Source organism: Salvelinus alpinus, chromosome 15 (genome assembly GCF_045679555.1).
Source record: "Salvelinus alpinus chromosome 15, SLU_Salpinus.1, whole genome shotgun sequence".
NCBI classification, from domain to species: Eukaryota; Metazoa; Chordata; class Actinopteri; order Salmoniformes; family Salmonidae; genus Salvelinus; species Salvelinus alpinus.
Genome location: NC_092100.1, coordinates 49,912,059 through 49,930,060, shown reverse-complemented (window position 1 = coordinate 49,930,060; position 18,002 = coordinate 49,912,059). Strand labels below are relative to the sequence as shown.

Sequence of the window (18,002 nt, the reverse complement as noted above, 5' to 3'; positions counted from 1 at the left end):
CAACCTTTTCAATGTCTCTAAAGTATATGATGGAATAGGAATTGATCACATTGGACAGTTGACTGTAACTGTATTTTAGGAAATTGTATTGATTCTTAGTAATCAGCAGATGGCAATAGGAGCCTTTCTGTTGAGGTGTCAGATGGCCTATCATTCATCTCCAGAGGCAGAGGAGTTCTACCTTGACGACTCGCACTAAATTATTCTTGGTCCGTGCTATCCGGAGTACTTGAGACGTCCCTATCCCATTGAAGTTGAAATGTAACATGGTTATGGTTAGGTAAGGGTTATGGTTAGGTTACGGTTCGGATTTAGAGGGGTGGACGTCCCACGGATCCCGAGTAGCACTTGTCCTTAAATCTTGCCGTTCGCTAGTCCGTGGGCGTAGCGTTTTTGGCTGGAGCAAGGAGTTTGGGTTGCCAGACAAGGGGAGTTACTTTCCAGAGGAAAATTGCTTTGTCCAATAGACACACCACAGTATGTATACCACTATCCTCCCCTTCTTTCTAGCAGAAAGTCACTACTCCCTTTTTGTTTTCTAGCAGATCTCAGAAGGCAGTGACTTTATTGGACTATCAATGTCCAACACAGCCTGCAAGAGGCATGCTGTGGTTGAGGGGAAATAAGGAAATCTAACGGATGCCTTCTGGCTACTTGGGGGGAAATAATTTCAGACAATTGCATTTTTGTAAATTTTTATTAGCCTACAGGCTACAGGTTATCCTCCACATTGAAGTTTTTCAGCAACGTGCATTGTGCATTGGATGGATACATAATCGTACCACAAAGAAGACAAAGCTTGTTGCAACTAAAATACTTTTTTTCGTTCCTGTTCTTCTCTCTCATACTTCCCCGTGCAGGAAAGCTATTGTTGAATGTGTAGAGTGGAAGGAGCACGCAGTCTGATATCTGTAATACGACAGAGGAAATGACCGTTTAACCATTAGACCGTGTGGGACATTAGGACATGGGATTTAACAGAAAAACTGACTCCGGGCTTTGAATAACCCGTGATCACATCTTTGGGGAAAATTGCAAATTAAGTATTTCTTCCTGTGAGATTAAGCCGACCTGTTTCGGAAACTTGGATAGTTTGCAAGCGATCTGATTTGAGCGCACCGCGACCTAAATAATGTCCAGGGGTTGAAGTGCGGAGAGAACTAATAAAACATACAAGAGAAACTGTATTTTGAACGTAACTAAAAGTGTATGTAGTCACATAGCGGTTCACTCATCACTTGACAGAACTTTCCAATCACATCTGACTGTGAAAATCCCTCTCACGGGCTAACGAGTGCGTACAAAGATGGCAATCCTTTGGAGACGCGCTCCTCTGGGGCTGTGGAAACAAATGGCTCCGCTCGTCTTGCTCTTGTGCAACAGGCTTGTGACCAATGCGGACGATGACACTTTCAACGCAGAGGTGCAGTATTTTATATGAATGTGTGGATGTTTTTTTAACGGAATCGTGGCAGTCCACCTTTGTATGACCATGATCTATATTATCCTGGTGGTCAGAGGGTGATGATCTACATGGTCTTGACTGATCTGTTCATATTCTAATGACTTCTCATGTTCTTGTCATCGCTGGTCAACAGGTCATGCGCAAATTAATGGATCTATTTGGTGCGCAGACTTTCTCACTTCCACATATGGCAGGCATATTAGGAGTAATTATGTGTTGGGGAAAGGTTTGATCTGTAGGTTAAAACTCAGTTTACATGCCTGTAAATCACAAAATGTGTTCCTTACCGACTGTGCTGTTTTTCCAACAGGCATGTTGCGCAAGACATCCAGATAGATCACTTTTGACCAGTTGTCTTTATGGTGGCTGATTTCTCTCGCTCTCCAGCTCGCTCACTCGCCTGTGCGTCGTGTGTGTGCAATGCATGCCTGTTTACAGAGAACACATTAACTTTCCAGCTGTGCTCAGTGGGACCATTACGTTTTTAAATTTCCCTTTCAAGGGGTTAGCAAGGCAAGCTCTCTGTGCTATGTCTTGGTCGGGTGTCATTCTTTGTTTCCATTGGATTATTAATGGTATTTTAATCTTGCATGCCAGATTTTACAGCCAGATACATTTCTGGTTCTGGCTAGATTAATGGTGTGTGTGTGTATATATGTATATTATATATATATATATATACTGAACAAAAATATAAAGGCAACATGTAAAATGTGGAGCTGAAATATAAGATCCCAGAAAAAGTCCATACACACAAGAAGCTTATTTCTCTCAAATTTTGTGCACAAATTTGATTACATCCCTGTTAATGAGCATTTCTCATTTGCCAAGGTAGTCCATCCACCTAATAGGTGTGGCATATCAATAAGCTGATTAAACAGCATGATCAATACACAGGTGCACCTTGTGCTGGGGACAATAAAAGGCCTCTCTAAAATGTGCAGTTTTGTCACACAACAATGCCACAGATGTCTCAAGTTTTGAGGGGAGCGTGCAATTGACATGCTGACTGCAAGAATTTCCACCAGAGCTGTTGCCAGAGAATTAAATGTTAATTTCTGTACCATAAGCCACCTCCAACATAATTTTTGAGAATTTGGCAATACGTCCAACAGGACTCGTAACCTCAGACCACATGTAACGATACCAGCCCAGAACCTCCACATCCGGCTTCTTCACCAGCGGGATCGTCTGAGACCAGCCACCCAGACAGCTGATCAAACTGTGGGTTTGCACAACTGAAGAATTTCTGTGTAAACTGTCAGAAACTGTGTCAGGGAAACTCATCTGCATGCTCATCGTTCTCACTAGGGTCCTGACCTGACTGCAATTCGTTGTCGTAACCGACTTCAGTGAGAAAATGCTCACCTTTGATGGCCACCGGAGAAGTGTGCTCTTCACAGTTGAATCCCGGTTTTATTTGTACCGAGCAGATGGCAGCGTGTATAGCGTTGTGTGGGCAAGCGGCTTGCTGATGTCAACGTTGGGAACAGAGTGACCCATGGTGGCGGTGGGGTTATGCTATGGGCAGGCATAAGCTACGGTTAATGAACACAATTACATTTTATCAATGACAATTTGAAGAGGCGACTCTGGGATGCTGGCAAAGAAAAAGCCCTATCTCAGACTGGCCAATAAAAAGAAAACATTAAGATGGGCAAAAGAACAGAGACACTGGACAGAGGAACTCTGCCTAGAAGGCCAGCATACTGGAGTTGCGTCTTCACTGTTGACGTTGAGACTGGTGTTTTGCGGGTACTATTTAATGAAGCTGCCAGTTGAGGACTTGTGAGGCGTCTGTTTCTCAAACTAGACACTCTAATGTACTTGTCCTCTTGCTCAGTTGTGCACCGGGGCCTCCCACTCCTCATTCTATTCTGAGCCAGTTTGCACTGTTCTGTGAAGGGAGTAGTACACAGCGCTGTACGAGATCTTAAGTTTCTTGGCAATTTCTCACATGGAATAGCCTTCATTTCTCAGAACAAGAATAGACTGACGAGTTTCAGAAGAAAGTTCTTTGTTTCTGGCCATTTTGATCCTGTAATCGAACCCACAAATGCTGATGCTCCAGATACTTAACTAGTCTAAAGAAGGTAAGTTTTATTGCTTATTTAATTAGGACAACAGTTTTCAGCTGTGCTAGCATAATTGCAAAAGGGTTTTCTAATGATCAATTAGCCTTTTAAAATGATAAACTTGGATTAGCTAACACAACGTGCCATTGGAACACAGGAGTGATGGTTGCTGATAATGGGCCTCTGTACACCTATGTAGATATTTCATAAAAAATCGCCCTGTTCCAGCTACAATAGTCATTTACAACATTAGTAATGTCTACACTGTATTTCTGATCAATTTGATGTTATTTTAATGGACAAAAAAAGAAAAATGTCAAAATCAAGGACATTTCTAAATGACCCCAAACCTTTGAACAGTAGTGAATAAATATACAGTACCAGTCAAAAGTTTGGACACACCTACTCATTTAAGGGTTTTTATTTATTTTTTACTATTTTCTACGTTGTAGAATAATAGTGAAGACATCAAAACTATGAAATAACACATATGGAATCATGTATTAACCAAAGAAGTGTTAAATAAATCAAAATATATTTTATATCAGAGTTACCTTTGCTGCAAGAGGATAAGTTCATTAGAGTTACCAGCCTCAGAAATCTGCAATTAACTGCACCTCAGATTGCAAGCCAAATAAATGCTTCACAGAGTTCAAGTAACAGACAACATCTCAACATCAACTGTTCAGAGGAGACTGCGTGAATCAGGCCTTCATGGTCGAATTGCTTTAAAGAAACCACTACTAAAGGACACCAATAAGAAGAAGATACTTGCTTGGGCCAAGAAACACGAGCGATCGACATTATACCAGTGGAAATCTGTCCTTTGGTCTGATGAGTCCTAATTTGAGATTTTTGTTTCCAACCACCGTGTCTTTGTGAGACGCAGAGTAAGTGAACGGATAATCTCTGCATGTGCGGTTCCCACCGTGAAGCATGGAGGAGGAGGTGTGATGGTATGGGGGTGCTTTGCTGGTGACACTGTCTGTGATTTATTTAGAATTCAAGGCACACTTAACCAACATGGCTACCACAGCATTCTGCAGTGATACGCCATCCTGTCTGGTTTACGCTTAGTGGGACTATCATTTGTTTTTTAACAGGACAATGAACCAAAACACACCTCCAGGCTGTGTAAGGGCTACATTGACCCTGTACATAGCCTCGTTAGTGTTATTTTATTGTGTTCCTTTTTATTATTTTTTACTTTCGTTTATTTGGTAAATATTTTCATAACTCTTTCTTGAACTGCAATATTGGTTAGGGGCTTGTAAGGAAGCATTTCACGGTAAGGTTGTATTCTGTTGTATACCTGTTGTTTTCAGCAAATAACATTTGAGTTGATTTGATTTGATATATACAGTGGGGAGAACAAGTATTTGATACACTACCGATTTTGCAGGTTTTCCTACTTACAAAGCATGTAGAGGTCTGTCATTTTAATCATAGGTACACTTCAACTGTGAGAGACGGAATCTAAAACAAAAATCCAGAAAATCACATTGTATGATTTTTAAGTAATTAATTTGCATTTTATTGCATGACATAAGTATTTGATCACCTACCAACCAGTAAGAATTCCGGCTCTCACAGACCTGTTAGTTTTTCTTTAAGAAGCCCTCCTGTTCTCCACTCATTACCTGTATTAACTGCACCTGTTTGAACTCGTTACCTGTATAAAAGACACCTGTCCACACACTCAATCAAACAGACTCCAACCTCTCCACAATGGCCAAGACCAGAGAGCTGTGTAAGGACATCAGGGATAAATTGTAGACCTGTACAAGGCTGGGATGGGCTACAGGACAATAGCCAAGCAGCTTGGTGAGAAGGCAACAACTGTTGGCACAATTATTAGAAAATGGAAGAAGTTCAAGATGACGGTCAATCACCCTCGGTCTGGGGCTCCATGCAAGATCTCACCTCGTGGGGCATCAATGATCATGAGGAATGTGAGGGATCAGCCCAGAACTACACGGCAGGACCTGGTCAATGACCTGAAGAGAGCTGGGACCACAGTCTCAAAGAAAACCATTAGTAACACACTACGCCGTCATGGATTAAAATCCTGCAGCGCACGCAAGGTCCCCCTGCTCAAGCCAGCGCATGTCCAGGCCCGTCTGAAGTTTGCCAATGACCATCTGGATGATCCAGAGGAGGAATGGGAGAAGGTCATGTGGTCTGATGAGACAAAAATAGAGCTTTTTGCTCTAAACTCCACTCGCCGTGTTTGGAGGAATAGAAGGATGAGTACAACCCCAAGAACACCATCCCAACCGTGAAGCATGGAGGTGGAAACATCATTCTTTGGGGATGCTTTTCTGCAAAGGGGACAGGACGACTGCACCGTATTGAGGGGAGGATGGATGGGGCCATGTATCGCGAGATCTTGACCAACAACCTCCTTCCCTCAGTAAGAGCATTGAAGATGGGTCGTGGCTGGGTCTTCCAGCATGACAACGACCCGAAACACACAGCCAGGGCAACTAAGGAGTGGCTCCGTAAGAAGCATCTCAAGGTCCTGGAGTGGCCTAGCCAGTCTCCAGACCTGAACCCAATAGAAAATCTTTGGAGGGAGCCGAAAGTCCGTATTGCCCAGCGACAGCCCCGAAACCTGAAGGATCTGGAGAAGGTCTGTATGGAGGAGTGGGCCAAAATCCCTGCTGCAGTGTGTGCAAACCTGGTCAAGAACTACAGGAAACGTATGATCTCTGTAATTGCAAACTAAGGTTTCTGTACCAAATATTCAGTTCTGCTTTTCTGATGTATCAAATACTTATGTCATGCAATAAAATGCAAATTAATTACTTAAAAATCATACAATGTGATTTTCTGGATTTTTGTTTTAGATTCCTTCTCTCACAGTTGAAGTGTACATATGACCTCTACATGCTTTGTAAGTAGGAAAACCTGCAAAATTGTCAGTGTATCAAATACTTGTTCTCCCCACTGTATATAGTACAGTTGAATATAGACAGTTTAATCTTTATTGTTTATTTTTTTTACATTTCCTGTATATACTGTAAGTTATTTGTTTTGTGTTAAAGAGAGACTTCAGCCAAATTACAAAATGACACATTGGTTTCCTTACCCTGTAAACAGTCTCTGGACAAGGTTTGACAGTAATCCATGGTTTGGTTTCTCTGGTACTGTTTCCACATTTGTGGCACAGCTCCCATTCAAGTCATGGGATCGATATTATAATTTTTCGCGCATCATGTCCAAATCATCCGAAAGTATCTAAAATTGATTGTAAATTCAACAAATTCACATAGATGTTTTGAACATGATGCACGAACAATGCTAATATCAGTCCCAATACTTGAATGGGATTTGTACCACAAATGCTAAAACATTAGCATGTGGAAACAGTGCCAGGGAAAGTAAATCAAGGCATGGATTTCTACCATACCTCGTCCATAGACTTCTTACAGGGTAAGGAAACCAATGTGTCTTTTTGTAATTTGGGTAAACAGTCCCTTTAACTGCTTACATTCCAAAGCTTTTACTGTTAGACCCCATGACTTCTGCTCTGTCGGTCCTATTAACCACAGGATCGGATCAGTAGATATCTAAGCTGCCAATAAGTGCTCAAAGGAGGAATTCCATAGAAACCATCTGTTTCTCTGTCTTCTCGGTCTCTATTCTTCTCTTTTTTAACCCCCCCTCTCTCTCCATTTGTTGTTTCTCTCTCATTCTCTTTTCCGCTTCCTCTATCTCTGTCTGACTCTTTCTCTGTCTCTCTCTCTCTCTCTCACACACACACACACACACACACACACACACACACACACACACACACACACACACACACACACACACACACACACACACACACACACACACACACACACACACACACACACACACACACACACACACACTCACTCGCTCAATCTCTCTCCATCTGTCCATCTCTCTATCCCTGTTGTGTAATTATAGTCGTGGTTGCGGAGGTTTGGCTACCTGTCCCAGGCCAGCAGACAGATGTCCACCATGCAGTCCTCTCAGATCCTGTCAAATGCTGTCAGCGACATGCAGCGCTTCTATGGCCTGGAGGTCACTGGAGAGATGGACGATGCCACACTGACGTATGGATGGCACTGACAGCCGAAATTATACTATTCTCCTAGTGTCTGAAGCCCTCCAGGTTGACTGTACAGCCTGATAGACTAAATTGATAATGCTGCCAAGACAATGTAGGGTCATGATTACATTTATAGAGCATTTCTGAGGCAGATAAAAGTTGCACCTCCTGGTCTAGGAGTATGGATCTCTAACCTTAAATGAACATCAACATATCTAATCCTATCTGTGGTTATCACGGCTCTTTTCAATTCTGTTTTTCTCTCTTCCCTTTAGTGCCATGAGAAGGCCTCGCTGTGGAGTCCCAGACAAATCTTTTGGGCAGACTGAGAACGGTATGAGGCGGAAACGCTACACTCTCACTGGCCAGAAGTGGGACAAGAACCATCTGACCTACAGGTGTGTGGTATAGGTCTATGTATGCTGGGGGATTCTAAGAAATCCATTTTGGGAATCTCACAGATTTCCCCATGCCTGAACTGACGGCCGTGCAAAGCGTCAGTATTTACAACATGTCAAAGAGACCTGCGTTCCCATATGTGTATAAACCACTGACAACACATCATTTATAATGACCCTCTCTATATATACTCATCAAAGAAATAAACGCAACATGCAACAATTTCATAGATTTGACTGAGTTACAGTTCACATAAGGAAATAAGTCAATTGAAAGAAATTCATTAGGCCTTAATCTATGGATTTCACATGACTGGGAATACAGATATGTATCTGTTGGTCACAGATACTTAATATAAGGTAAGGGAGTGGATCAGAAAACAAGTCTGTATCTGGTGGGACCACCATTTGCCTCATACAGCACGACATCCCCTTCGCAAAGAGTTGATCAGGCCGTTGATTGTGGCCTGTGGAATGTTGTCCCACTCCTCTGTGCGAAGTTGGTGGATATTGGCGGGAACTGGAACGCGCTGTCGTACACATCAGTCTAGAGCATCCCACACATGCTCAATGGGTGACATGTCTGGTGAGTAAACAGGCGATTGAAGAACTGGGACATTTTCAGCATCCAGGAATTGTGTACAGATCCTTGCGACATGGGGCCGTGCATTATCATTCTGAAACATGAGGTGATGACGGCGTATGAATGGCACGACAATGGGCCTCACGATCTCATCACGGTGTCTCTGTGCATTCAAATCGCCATCAAAAAAATTGTAATTGTGTTCGTTGTCCGTAGCTTATGCCTGCCCATAACATAACCCCACCGCCACGATGGGGCACTCTGTTCACAACGTTGACATCAGCAAACCGCTCGCTCGCCCATACAAGTGGTCTGCGGTTGTGAGGCCGGGTTGGACGTACCGCCAAATTATCTAAAACTACATTGGAGGCAGAATATCTGAGAGAAATTAACATTAATTTCTCTGGCATCAGCTCTGGTGGATATTCTTGCAGTCAGCGTGCCAATTGCACACTCTCTCAAAACTTGTGACATCTGTGGTATTGTCTTGTGACAAAACTGCACATTTTAGAGTGGCCTTTCATTGTCCCCGCACAAGGTGCACCTGTGTAATGATCATGCCGTTTAATCAGTTTCTTGATATGCCACAACTGTCAGGTGGATGGATTATCTTGGCAAAGGAGAAATGCTCACTAACAGGGATGTAATCGAGAGAGAAATAAGCTTCTTGTGCGTATGGGAAATGTCTGGGACCTTTTTTCATCTCATGAAACATGGGACCAACATTTTACATGTTGCATTTCTATATTTTTTCAGTGTTGTATGTGTAAGTACTAAGAATATCTTGTCCTTTCCTCAACCCCCTCTCCCAGCATTATGAATACTACCCCAAAGGTCGGTGAGGAGCGGACACGAGAAGCCATCCGCAAGGCCTTTTTGGTGTGGGAGCATGTGACACCACTGAGCTTTGAAGAAATCGCCTTCCAAGACATCACCAACAGCAGCCAGGACGCGCTAGATATCATGCTGTTGTTTGCCTCTGGTTTCCATGGAGACATGTCTCTGTTTGACGGCGAAGGGGGATCCCTGGCTCATGCCTACTACCCAGGGCCCGGGATGGGCGGAGACACACACTTTGACGCAGACGAACCGTGGACACTTGACAACCATAATCCATCAGGTTAGATAGACACTTTGTCCCCATTGTCTCCTCAGTCAGTCATTACATACAGACAAATGACCGTTACTATTTCCATGTCATTTGTTTCTAAATGAATTCCTTATTGATATCTTTTGATATTCATTTTCGTTCTCCTCTTCCCATCTTTCTCTCTCCCTCTCTCCATTCCTCCCTCCTCTCCTCCCAGGTATCGACCTATTCCTGGTTGCGGTGCATGAGCTGGGCCATGCTCTGGGCCTGGAGCACTCTGACAACCCCAATGCCATTATGGCTCCCCTCTACCAGTACATGGACACAAAGACCTTCTCACTCCCAGAGGATGACAGGAGTGGAATACAGAAGATATATGGTGAGGAGCCCTTCCTCAGGCCCCTACAGTGCGCGCACACACACACATACACAATAGACCCCCTTCAATTGAGATTCTCCCTCACAGCATGCCATACATGCTTTTACAATGATCCTACTCTGTCCATGACTGAATAGAAGTCATTGTGCCTTTGTGTGTCATAGAACTAGTGAATGTTTGTATGTGCACTGCAGACACACTGAAGATAGTATTTAGTGATCCTTATCGTAGTTCACACTCATAGTTCAACAGATACTTCGGGATTTTGGCAATGAGGCCCTTTATCTTCTTCCTCAGAGTCAGATGAACTGTTGTTAGCAATTGCGCTAGTTAGCAACTTCCTTCAAACAGCACGCAGAGACGCAAAAATGCTAACCCCGAGTTCATCTGACTCTAGGGAAGTAGATAAAATCCTGAAGTATCCCTTTAAAGGTTGTAAGTCTTGTGTAAGTACTGTATGTCTGTTTTTCCTCTCTCTGTCACTGTGCAACCAGAAGGGCTTCCTTCCAAAAAGCTCCATGGGCTTCCTGCCACAGCACGGAGTGGAAAATTAGACTCTCTCTCTGTGTGTGTGTGTGTGTGTGTGTGTGTGTGTGTGTGTGTGTGTGTGTGTGTGTGTGTGTGTGTGTGTGTGTGTGTGTGTGTGTGTGTGTGTGTGTGTGTGTGTGTGTGTGTGTGTGTGTGTGTGTGTGCTCGCGCGCGCAACCAAGCAACAGAGAGGGGGATATGTGTTAGATTAATTCATTCAAACTAGTGGAATTTATAACGTCATCATCTTGGATTGTGCAGGACCTCCAAACGATGCTCCCACTCAGGACCCCCCCACCACCACCAGTGATGACACCGTCCCTCACCAAGACCCCACCACCACTGCTCCTCCAGATCTAAACCCCACCACCCCCCCTTATAGTTCTCTCCAGACAGCCCCCCCCAGCCCCACCTATGACCCTGACACCCCAGACCAACCAGAACCAGATCCCACCGACGCACCTCACCCTCCAATACCTGACCCAGAACCCACCATCCTCTGGCCTGACCCTGTGCCGGTGACCCCCTACATCAGGAGAGATGAGCCTCGTCGCCCTGTGCAGCCAGACCACACCGCCCTGGACATCTGTGACGGGGACTTTGATACGGTCACTATGCTGCGAGGGGAGATGTTCGTCTTCAAGGTAGAGAAGCAGAGCTATTCTTTTGTTTAGTTGTATTAATTCATACTTCATACTAATCTCCCAAAGAGGATGAAGTTAGTAAATATGTTCGGACGGTGTCTTCTGTCCTTTCCAGGGTCGCTGGTTCTGGAGAGTTAGGAGGAATCATGTTCTGGACAACTACCCAATGCCCATTTCTGTCTTCTGGGTTGGACTACCTGATGATATAGACTCTGGCTATGAACGGCACGACGGGAAATTTGTCTTTTTCAAAGGTCTGTATTTTCCTTGAATCTCTTATGAAGTTTATTTTTTGTTAAATTGTTGAAATCTACTTGGGTGCGTTCACTCTAGAAACACAATGACCAAGATATCATCCTTCTCCGCTGCATTCCTCATGTTTAAAACTACAGTCGGGAATAGGTTCATGGGGTGCAGCTAGCAGCAGTGGAAAGCAGCTGGCAGGCCTGGATGGATTGCATCAGTCGCTGCTCCAGATGCTGATTTCTAAGGTTTCAGTCTGAGTAGAGAATAAGACTTGGAGTAGAGTAGAGTAGAGTAGAGCAGGGGTACGGGCTGCACCATTTATTTTTGTGTTCGGACTCTTTTAACTTTCTGTGTGTTCTCACACAAAGGACAACCAATAGTTGCATCAGTAGTCTGTATACAGCGGTTGAATGTTCTTTAGTGTTTTTTTAAGAGTGCTACATTTTTTGGCTCTGTTATTTGTTGAATCTGAGATAGTAACAAATCACTGGCATCAAATGTTGCAAATGAAACCTGTGCTTAACTTCTCTTTCCTCTCTTCTCACGTCTTCCCCTTCTTGATGGTCCTCTCCACCCTCTGTCCTCTGCCCTCTCCTCTGTCCTCTACCCTCTACCCTCTACCCTCTACCCTGTCCTCTACCCTCTCCTCTGTCCTCTACCCTCCCCTCTGTCCTCTGTCCTCTCCTCTGTCCTCTACCCTCTCCTCTACCCTCTACCCTCTCCTCTGCCTTCTCCTCTGTCCTCTACCCTCTCCTCTGTCCTCTACCCTCTCCTCTGTCCTCTGTCCTCTCCTCTGTCCTCTACCCTCTCCTCTGTCCTCTACCCTCTCCTCTGCCCTCTACCCTCTCTTCTGTCCTCTCCTCTGTCCTCTACCCTTTCCTCTGTCCTCTACCCTCTCCTCTGTCCTCTACCCTCTCCTCTGTCCTCTGTCCTCTCCTCTGTCCTCTACCCTCTCCTCCTCTCCCTCTGTAGGGGACAGGTACTGGGTGTTCAGGGAGGCTGATGTGGTGCCTGGTTACCCCCAGCCCCTGGTAGAGTATGGTCAGGGCATCCCCTCAGACAGGATCGACACAGCCATCTGGTGGGAGCCCACCGGCTACACATACTTCTTCAGAGGAGACAGGTGACCACATGCCCCCGAATGCCTTGCCTTTACTCTACCATACCCAATCTACACTAACTGACTGATGTAGTGTGGAATGATACATGTGCAAGTGAAATGACATTCATTTAGTCAAGGGAGAGCAGTTTTAGCTCTGACTTTTGAGAGACAGAAAGACATAAGTTGTTTGCGGTAGTAATCATCAGCCCATTTAACTGCTATGTGTTTAATCATCTGATTTGTCACCGTCCTCTCCTGCAGATACTGGCGTTTTGATGAAGAGTCCCGCACCGGTGACAGAGACTACCCGAAACCTGTCTCCAGGTGGGGCAACGTCCCATCCTCTCCTAAAGGAGCCTTCCTCAGCGACGATGGCGGTGAGTGAGTCACTATAAGGGAAACTGTCCGTAAAAATGGAGGGAGGCTATAGATTCTGAGCTGAGAGGGGAAAGGGTTGGGACGCATGAGATCTTAGGTTTGGAGAGGTCGCCCATGCTTCACCCAGAAATCGAGTGCCTGGCAAAAGTATTCTAATGTAGACGTCTCAGAATCTATCCTAAAGTCCCACCCCAGCTAATGCTTTTCAAAGTGGTTTCCTGTAGTGAAAAAAACCAAACAAATCTGACGGCCCAAATGTCTTCCTGATAAGTAGTTTTTAAATTTTTTCATCAAAAGGGAAAGGTACTTGTGAAGGAGAATTAAAAACAGCCTCTAGTCCAATTGAAACTTCACAGTACTGTAAAGCACAGCTCGGCAATGACACTATCCTGTGAAGTGTGACAAACTTGTGTCATGATGAATAAACAGTTGGATCAGAAGATGCATACCCCAAAAAGATTAACAACGGCTCAGACTTTTTTTATTTTTTATTTTTTTAAATAGCATGCTCACAGTAAATTCCCACAGTGCATTTCAACAGTTGCCTCAACAATATTTTGTCTTCCCCTACCGAACCAGCTTACACCTACTTCTACAAGGGCTCCAAGTACTGGAGGTTTGATAACCAGAAAATGAAAGATGACCCAGGCTACCCTAGATCCATCCTTAAAGACTTTATGGGCTGTGATGGAGCACCGGATGTGGACCCCGATACAGATGATACAGTAACAGGCCGCAAGTGGCCCACAGTGGACCAACCAAAACCACAACCACCAATTGGCTCAGACCCGGATGATGTCGACCGAGACACAGATACGGATTACACCAACGATGTGGATTATGAACCTGATGCAGAGGACAAAGAGGTGGATGTGGTGGTGAGGATGGCTGAGAATGAGGCCAAGGTTATGACCCTGATCATGGTGACTGTGCCCCTGGTCCTGGTGCTGTGCATCCTACTATTGATCTATGCTATTATTAACACCCTGCAGAAGAAAGAGGCACCCAGACTTTTGGTCCATTGCAAACGATCCCTGCAAGAGTGGGTTTGATGTGCTCCAGATCTGGATTCACACACACACACACACACACACCATACACAGGCACATACAGTCCGCGCACGTACACACACAAACATTGCATACAAATACAAGCACATAATCTCCCTATTGTTCCTCCTTAACCAGTTTATAACAGACAATTTGCAATTTTAACACCCAGTGTTTTGATATTTTGTTGTTGTAGTTTTATGTGTTCAAGCCAAAGATTTCCACAAATGTCCTTATAAAACAGAGTGGTGGTGCCTGTCTACAACCAGCAAAGGAATGTCTAACTGTTGTGTGTGCTGAAAACACAAGACCACCACCTCCCACTGTGTCTTTCCTCTAGTCTACAACGGCCCGGACTTTATCCACAAAAGGGCCGATTTAGATATTGATATTCAGACCCCCTTGGGGCGAAATTAAATACAGGGGTTCAAAAAGTGGTATATCTCATGGTACACATATTTAGGAAGGCTGCTAGAACGGAGCTGGGTCTGGTTGACATTACCCAGATGTTGCTGATTAGTCAGTTATTTTCTCTTGGGGGGGGGGGGGGGGGGAAAGGGGAGGGGCTGAGCGGAGCTCCATTGGCATTGTGCCTGCTGACCTAGATTAGCGAGCCCCACTCCTATTTTTCAAAACTTTTTTTCTTCTGAGCGGTTTGGCTGGAGATGTCTTCCTGTGAGACTCCCCCTCCCCCGCTGCTATGTTTCACTGTAGACATACTCCATCTGCAGTCTCTGTTTCCATCTGAGAATCTGCTCTATACCTAGGAGAGGCTTTAGTTCTAATCTGTGATGATAGGTCACAGGGGTTTGTGATGAGGTCTGTTGGAGTATTCACGTTGAACTTAACCATAAATGATGTCTTACAACTCTTTGTTGCCATTTAAACAATTTTTTAAATTAAAATGCCCCTCTGTGGGACTTCTTCCTTTGTTGCCAACTCTTTGTGTGCCAACTTCCATCATTCATAGGCAAAACACTTTTTATACAACACCCAGAGTGCAATTATTGTTTTGCGCAATAGACAGATGAAGATCATTAGTTATAGAGGTTTTTCCTCGGCAAAGCCACTATGCACATGTAAACAAAAAATGGTTGTATATGCTTCAGGTTTGTGGTCGGTTGTGAATCACCCGTGTTTTGTCATTTATTGTTTGTGTTTTGTATTAGTCGGTTGTTGGAGAGCAACAAATACAGTTTTTTGTTTTTTTTACGTTTGAAAATTTGCACGACATTTTGTGTTGTGCTCTCTGTACATTAGCGGAGTTAAATGATGCATGCAGGACATGTAAAGCCTTTACACAAATGTATGAAATGTATAAGGATTTCAAAATAAAACATTGAATTATGGCAAACAAGTCTTTGTGTGCAATTTGGGGTGAGCATGCTATTGTTAACAGGCTATTGTGCATTCTATGTATTCTTACAGCAGTTAATGTCATGTCTGTATTTCTAAGCATGACCAAAAGAGGGAGTCTTTGTATCTACTATTATCAATGAGTATTGCATGGAAAACTGACTGGACAGTATTATTTTGCTCTGAATGACTTCTCTACGCTACCGTGACATACTATAGATACAACCGCTGACGTCAAATTACTTTAAACACAGCCTTATTTCAAAATGGAATAGCCTTAAATGGTTTAAAGTGTGCGTATGAGAGCACCTCACTGACGACTTGCGCCACGGTGAATCAGGATTAGCTTCAATCACCCAACTCAGACATTGCCGCCACCTTTCTCTTTCTGGATTCTACAGACTACCCATCTTTCTTACTTTCTCTCTATCATTTTCTCCATGCTGTCCTTCTACCCTGTCTCTAAGCAGTCCTTTTCTGGCGTGCTTATTTCCTCTAATGGAACTGGCTAACGCTTACCTGTCGCCACTGCGTGTTGTCCAATCAGAATCGAGGATGGTATGGCACCACCATGTTCATTCTTCCATCCTGGTCACCCAGAGGTGTCATGGCCTTCTTCCTCCTGGCTTATCCCTCCTTATCTCTTTATGGGATCGCCTGCCTTTTAGCCGGTCAGCCCTATAGAACTCCACTAGAGACAGAGCCATAGAGCAGTGTTTCTCATCTTATCCACCTGTGGATCCCCCCCCAGGTTAGCCTGTGTGGGGATTTTTTTTTTTAAGTGCAAACTTGGGGGTACTCGAAGACAGGGGATCTAACAGACCCTACAAAAGAACCCTGCAGACAGGGCTTAATCACTGATGTCTGCCGATGTTACAAAACATCTGCAGATGCCGGAACAAGATGCAGCCTTTAGAGATTGCTGTAAGGGACCGATGTGACCCCCCCCACGTCATAGATGTTCTAAATTGCTATGGGTTTAACCTGGATGCTCAATCCCCTGTTCTGCTGAGGCTGACGGTTCTCTCGCGCTACCCCTGTGGCTTATCACACGGTAATCTTCCTGGACACAGTATTCAGATATCAGGAAAGCAATGGCCGTTCATTTGCCCAAGGCAAACCTACTGTAATGCCATGTGATGAGTGCCTGTCCTGTTTCCTAGAAGTGATTCAGTCCCTGATTGTACCTGACAGACATGGATCACAGGTAATGATCCCCTGGCGTGTGCTACAGGGATTACACTGGCTACTACAAGGACACCTTTTTATAGCCCAAACTGTAACCACACACCACAACAAGAGTGACGTCTGTGCTATGTACATTTCACAATCATGAGGATAGACAGTTACACTAGCAGCGAGCAGACAGACAGTTATAAGGCGAGAGATACACACGTTCTGTACATAGTAGCTACAGTGTTAACTACTGAGTACCACTCCAAATGGCACTCCGCTGACAGTGACGCCGTATTCATGTTAAAAGTTCAAACTGTTTTATTAACTCAAACAACTACATTTATTCAAACTTCTACAGTATAGAACCTTGTAAGTTTGGACCTGGGGCTTTGGGGTACATATATGGCCTGAGGTTTTCATTATTCTCATTGCTAATCTCAGGAGGATAGTGCCGTCCTTCAGGTCCATAATCCCGTTAGGCGAGTCTCATCCTAATCCAGCCAGAACATTGCTGTCCGTCCTGGGCTCTGTGTCCCTGTCAGGTATGCTGCTGCACCACTGAACATACAGGTAAGATATATAACTACTACCTTTTCACCTAGTCTCTGCACGTTGAGTAACTTGACCAGATTTACTAAGGGGTTTCTTGTCAAATGTGTTGGTGAGATGTCAGCGTTGTGGTGTGCTTCTATTGTAAAACAGATTGTGATGCTTGTGTGTGGATATTTACAGGTATATGTGAATATTTAAAAGTAGTTGGGGTGGTGTTGCGCAAATTGATAACCCTTGCGATAGTTCATTGCCTTGCAATAGTTCACTTGAATAGTTCATTTTGATGATGTTTGCGCAGTTGTTTGTTACAGAGCAGGTGGTACAGACCACTCCTAGTGCTATCGTCTGCAGGGGCGAATCCTCTACTTCTGCATAGCACTTTAGGCAGCACTGCTGCAGTGTGTTTTGTGACTTTATAATGTAGTAATTTACTGGCGCCTGCTTTGATGCAAAGAAATCAAAGGTGCACAGTTTGAGCTATGATCCTCAGATTAGGCCCAATATCAAGTGGCAAGGGATAATCTATCAGAGAAAGTCAGTCTGAGATTAAATGGCCAGCATGCACAGGTTCTCTACAGGTATACTAGTGTGGCAGAGTACATGTTTTGTTGGTGCGACAGAGTGGGTGCAACCTGATCTCACTTGGCCTGTACATGGGATGGCATGTACAGTTGGAGAATGCATTTTTATTTGAATTTGATTATATTCAAGATAAAATAATGAAATTGTTGTTTTAGAGACCCACAAAAGGCAGAACAGCCACACATGTTGGTTTTTCAGCATGTTCTCTAACAGTTGATGAAATCCTTTTCCTGACTGTTGTTCCTGTCTTTCCTTCTGCGGTAACTCGTTGGCCTCTAAAGCAGCTTATCAGTAGTGTGTGATGAAGGTTAT

At 44.2% G+C, this 18,002-nt stretch overlaps 1 protein-coding gene across 1 annotated transcript; it reads left to right on the top strand.

Moving 5' to 3' along the window:
* Positions 1-480: 480 nt before the first annotated feature.
* LOC139540257 (matrix metalloproteinase-15-like) lies at positions 481-15,378 on the top strand. Its single transcript, XM_071343939.1, has 10 exons — positions 481-1,423; positions 7,483-7,631; positions 7,903-8,025; positions 9,421-9,728; positions 9,916-10,077; positions 10,867-11,249; positions 11,365-11,503; positions 12,468-12,618; positions 12,859-12,974; positions 13,555-15,378. The coding sequence occupies exons 1-10, from the start codon at positions 1,307-1,309 to the stop codon at positions 14,025-14,027; spliced, it is 2,121 nt and encodes a 706-aa protein (XP_071200040.1). The 5' UTR covers positions 481-1,306; the 3' UTR covers positions 14,028-15,378.
* The last annotated feature ends 2,624 nt before the right edge of the window (positions 15,379-18,002 follow it).

Bases quoted from the DNA above. Each gene is read 5' to 3' on its own strand.
- LOC139540257 (XM_071343939.1), top strand. From the start codon at position 1,307: ATGGCAATCCTTTGGAGACGCGCTCCTCTGGGGCTGTGGAAACAAATG. The intron at 9,729-9,915 runs GTTAGATAGACA...CTCTCCTCCCAG, and splicing joins TGACAACCATAATCCATCAG to GTATCGACCTATTCCTGGTT. The intron at 12,619-12,858 runs GTGACCACATGC...CCTCTCCTGCAG, and splicing joins TACTTCTTCAGAGGAGACAG to ATACTGGCGTTTTGATGAAG.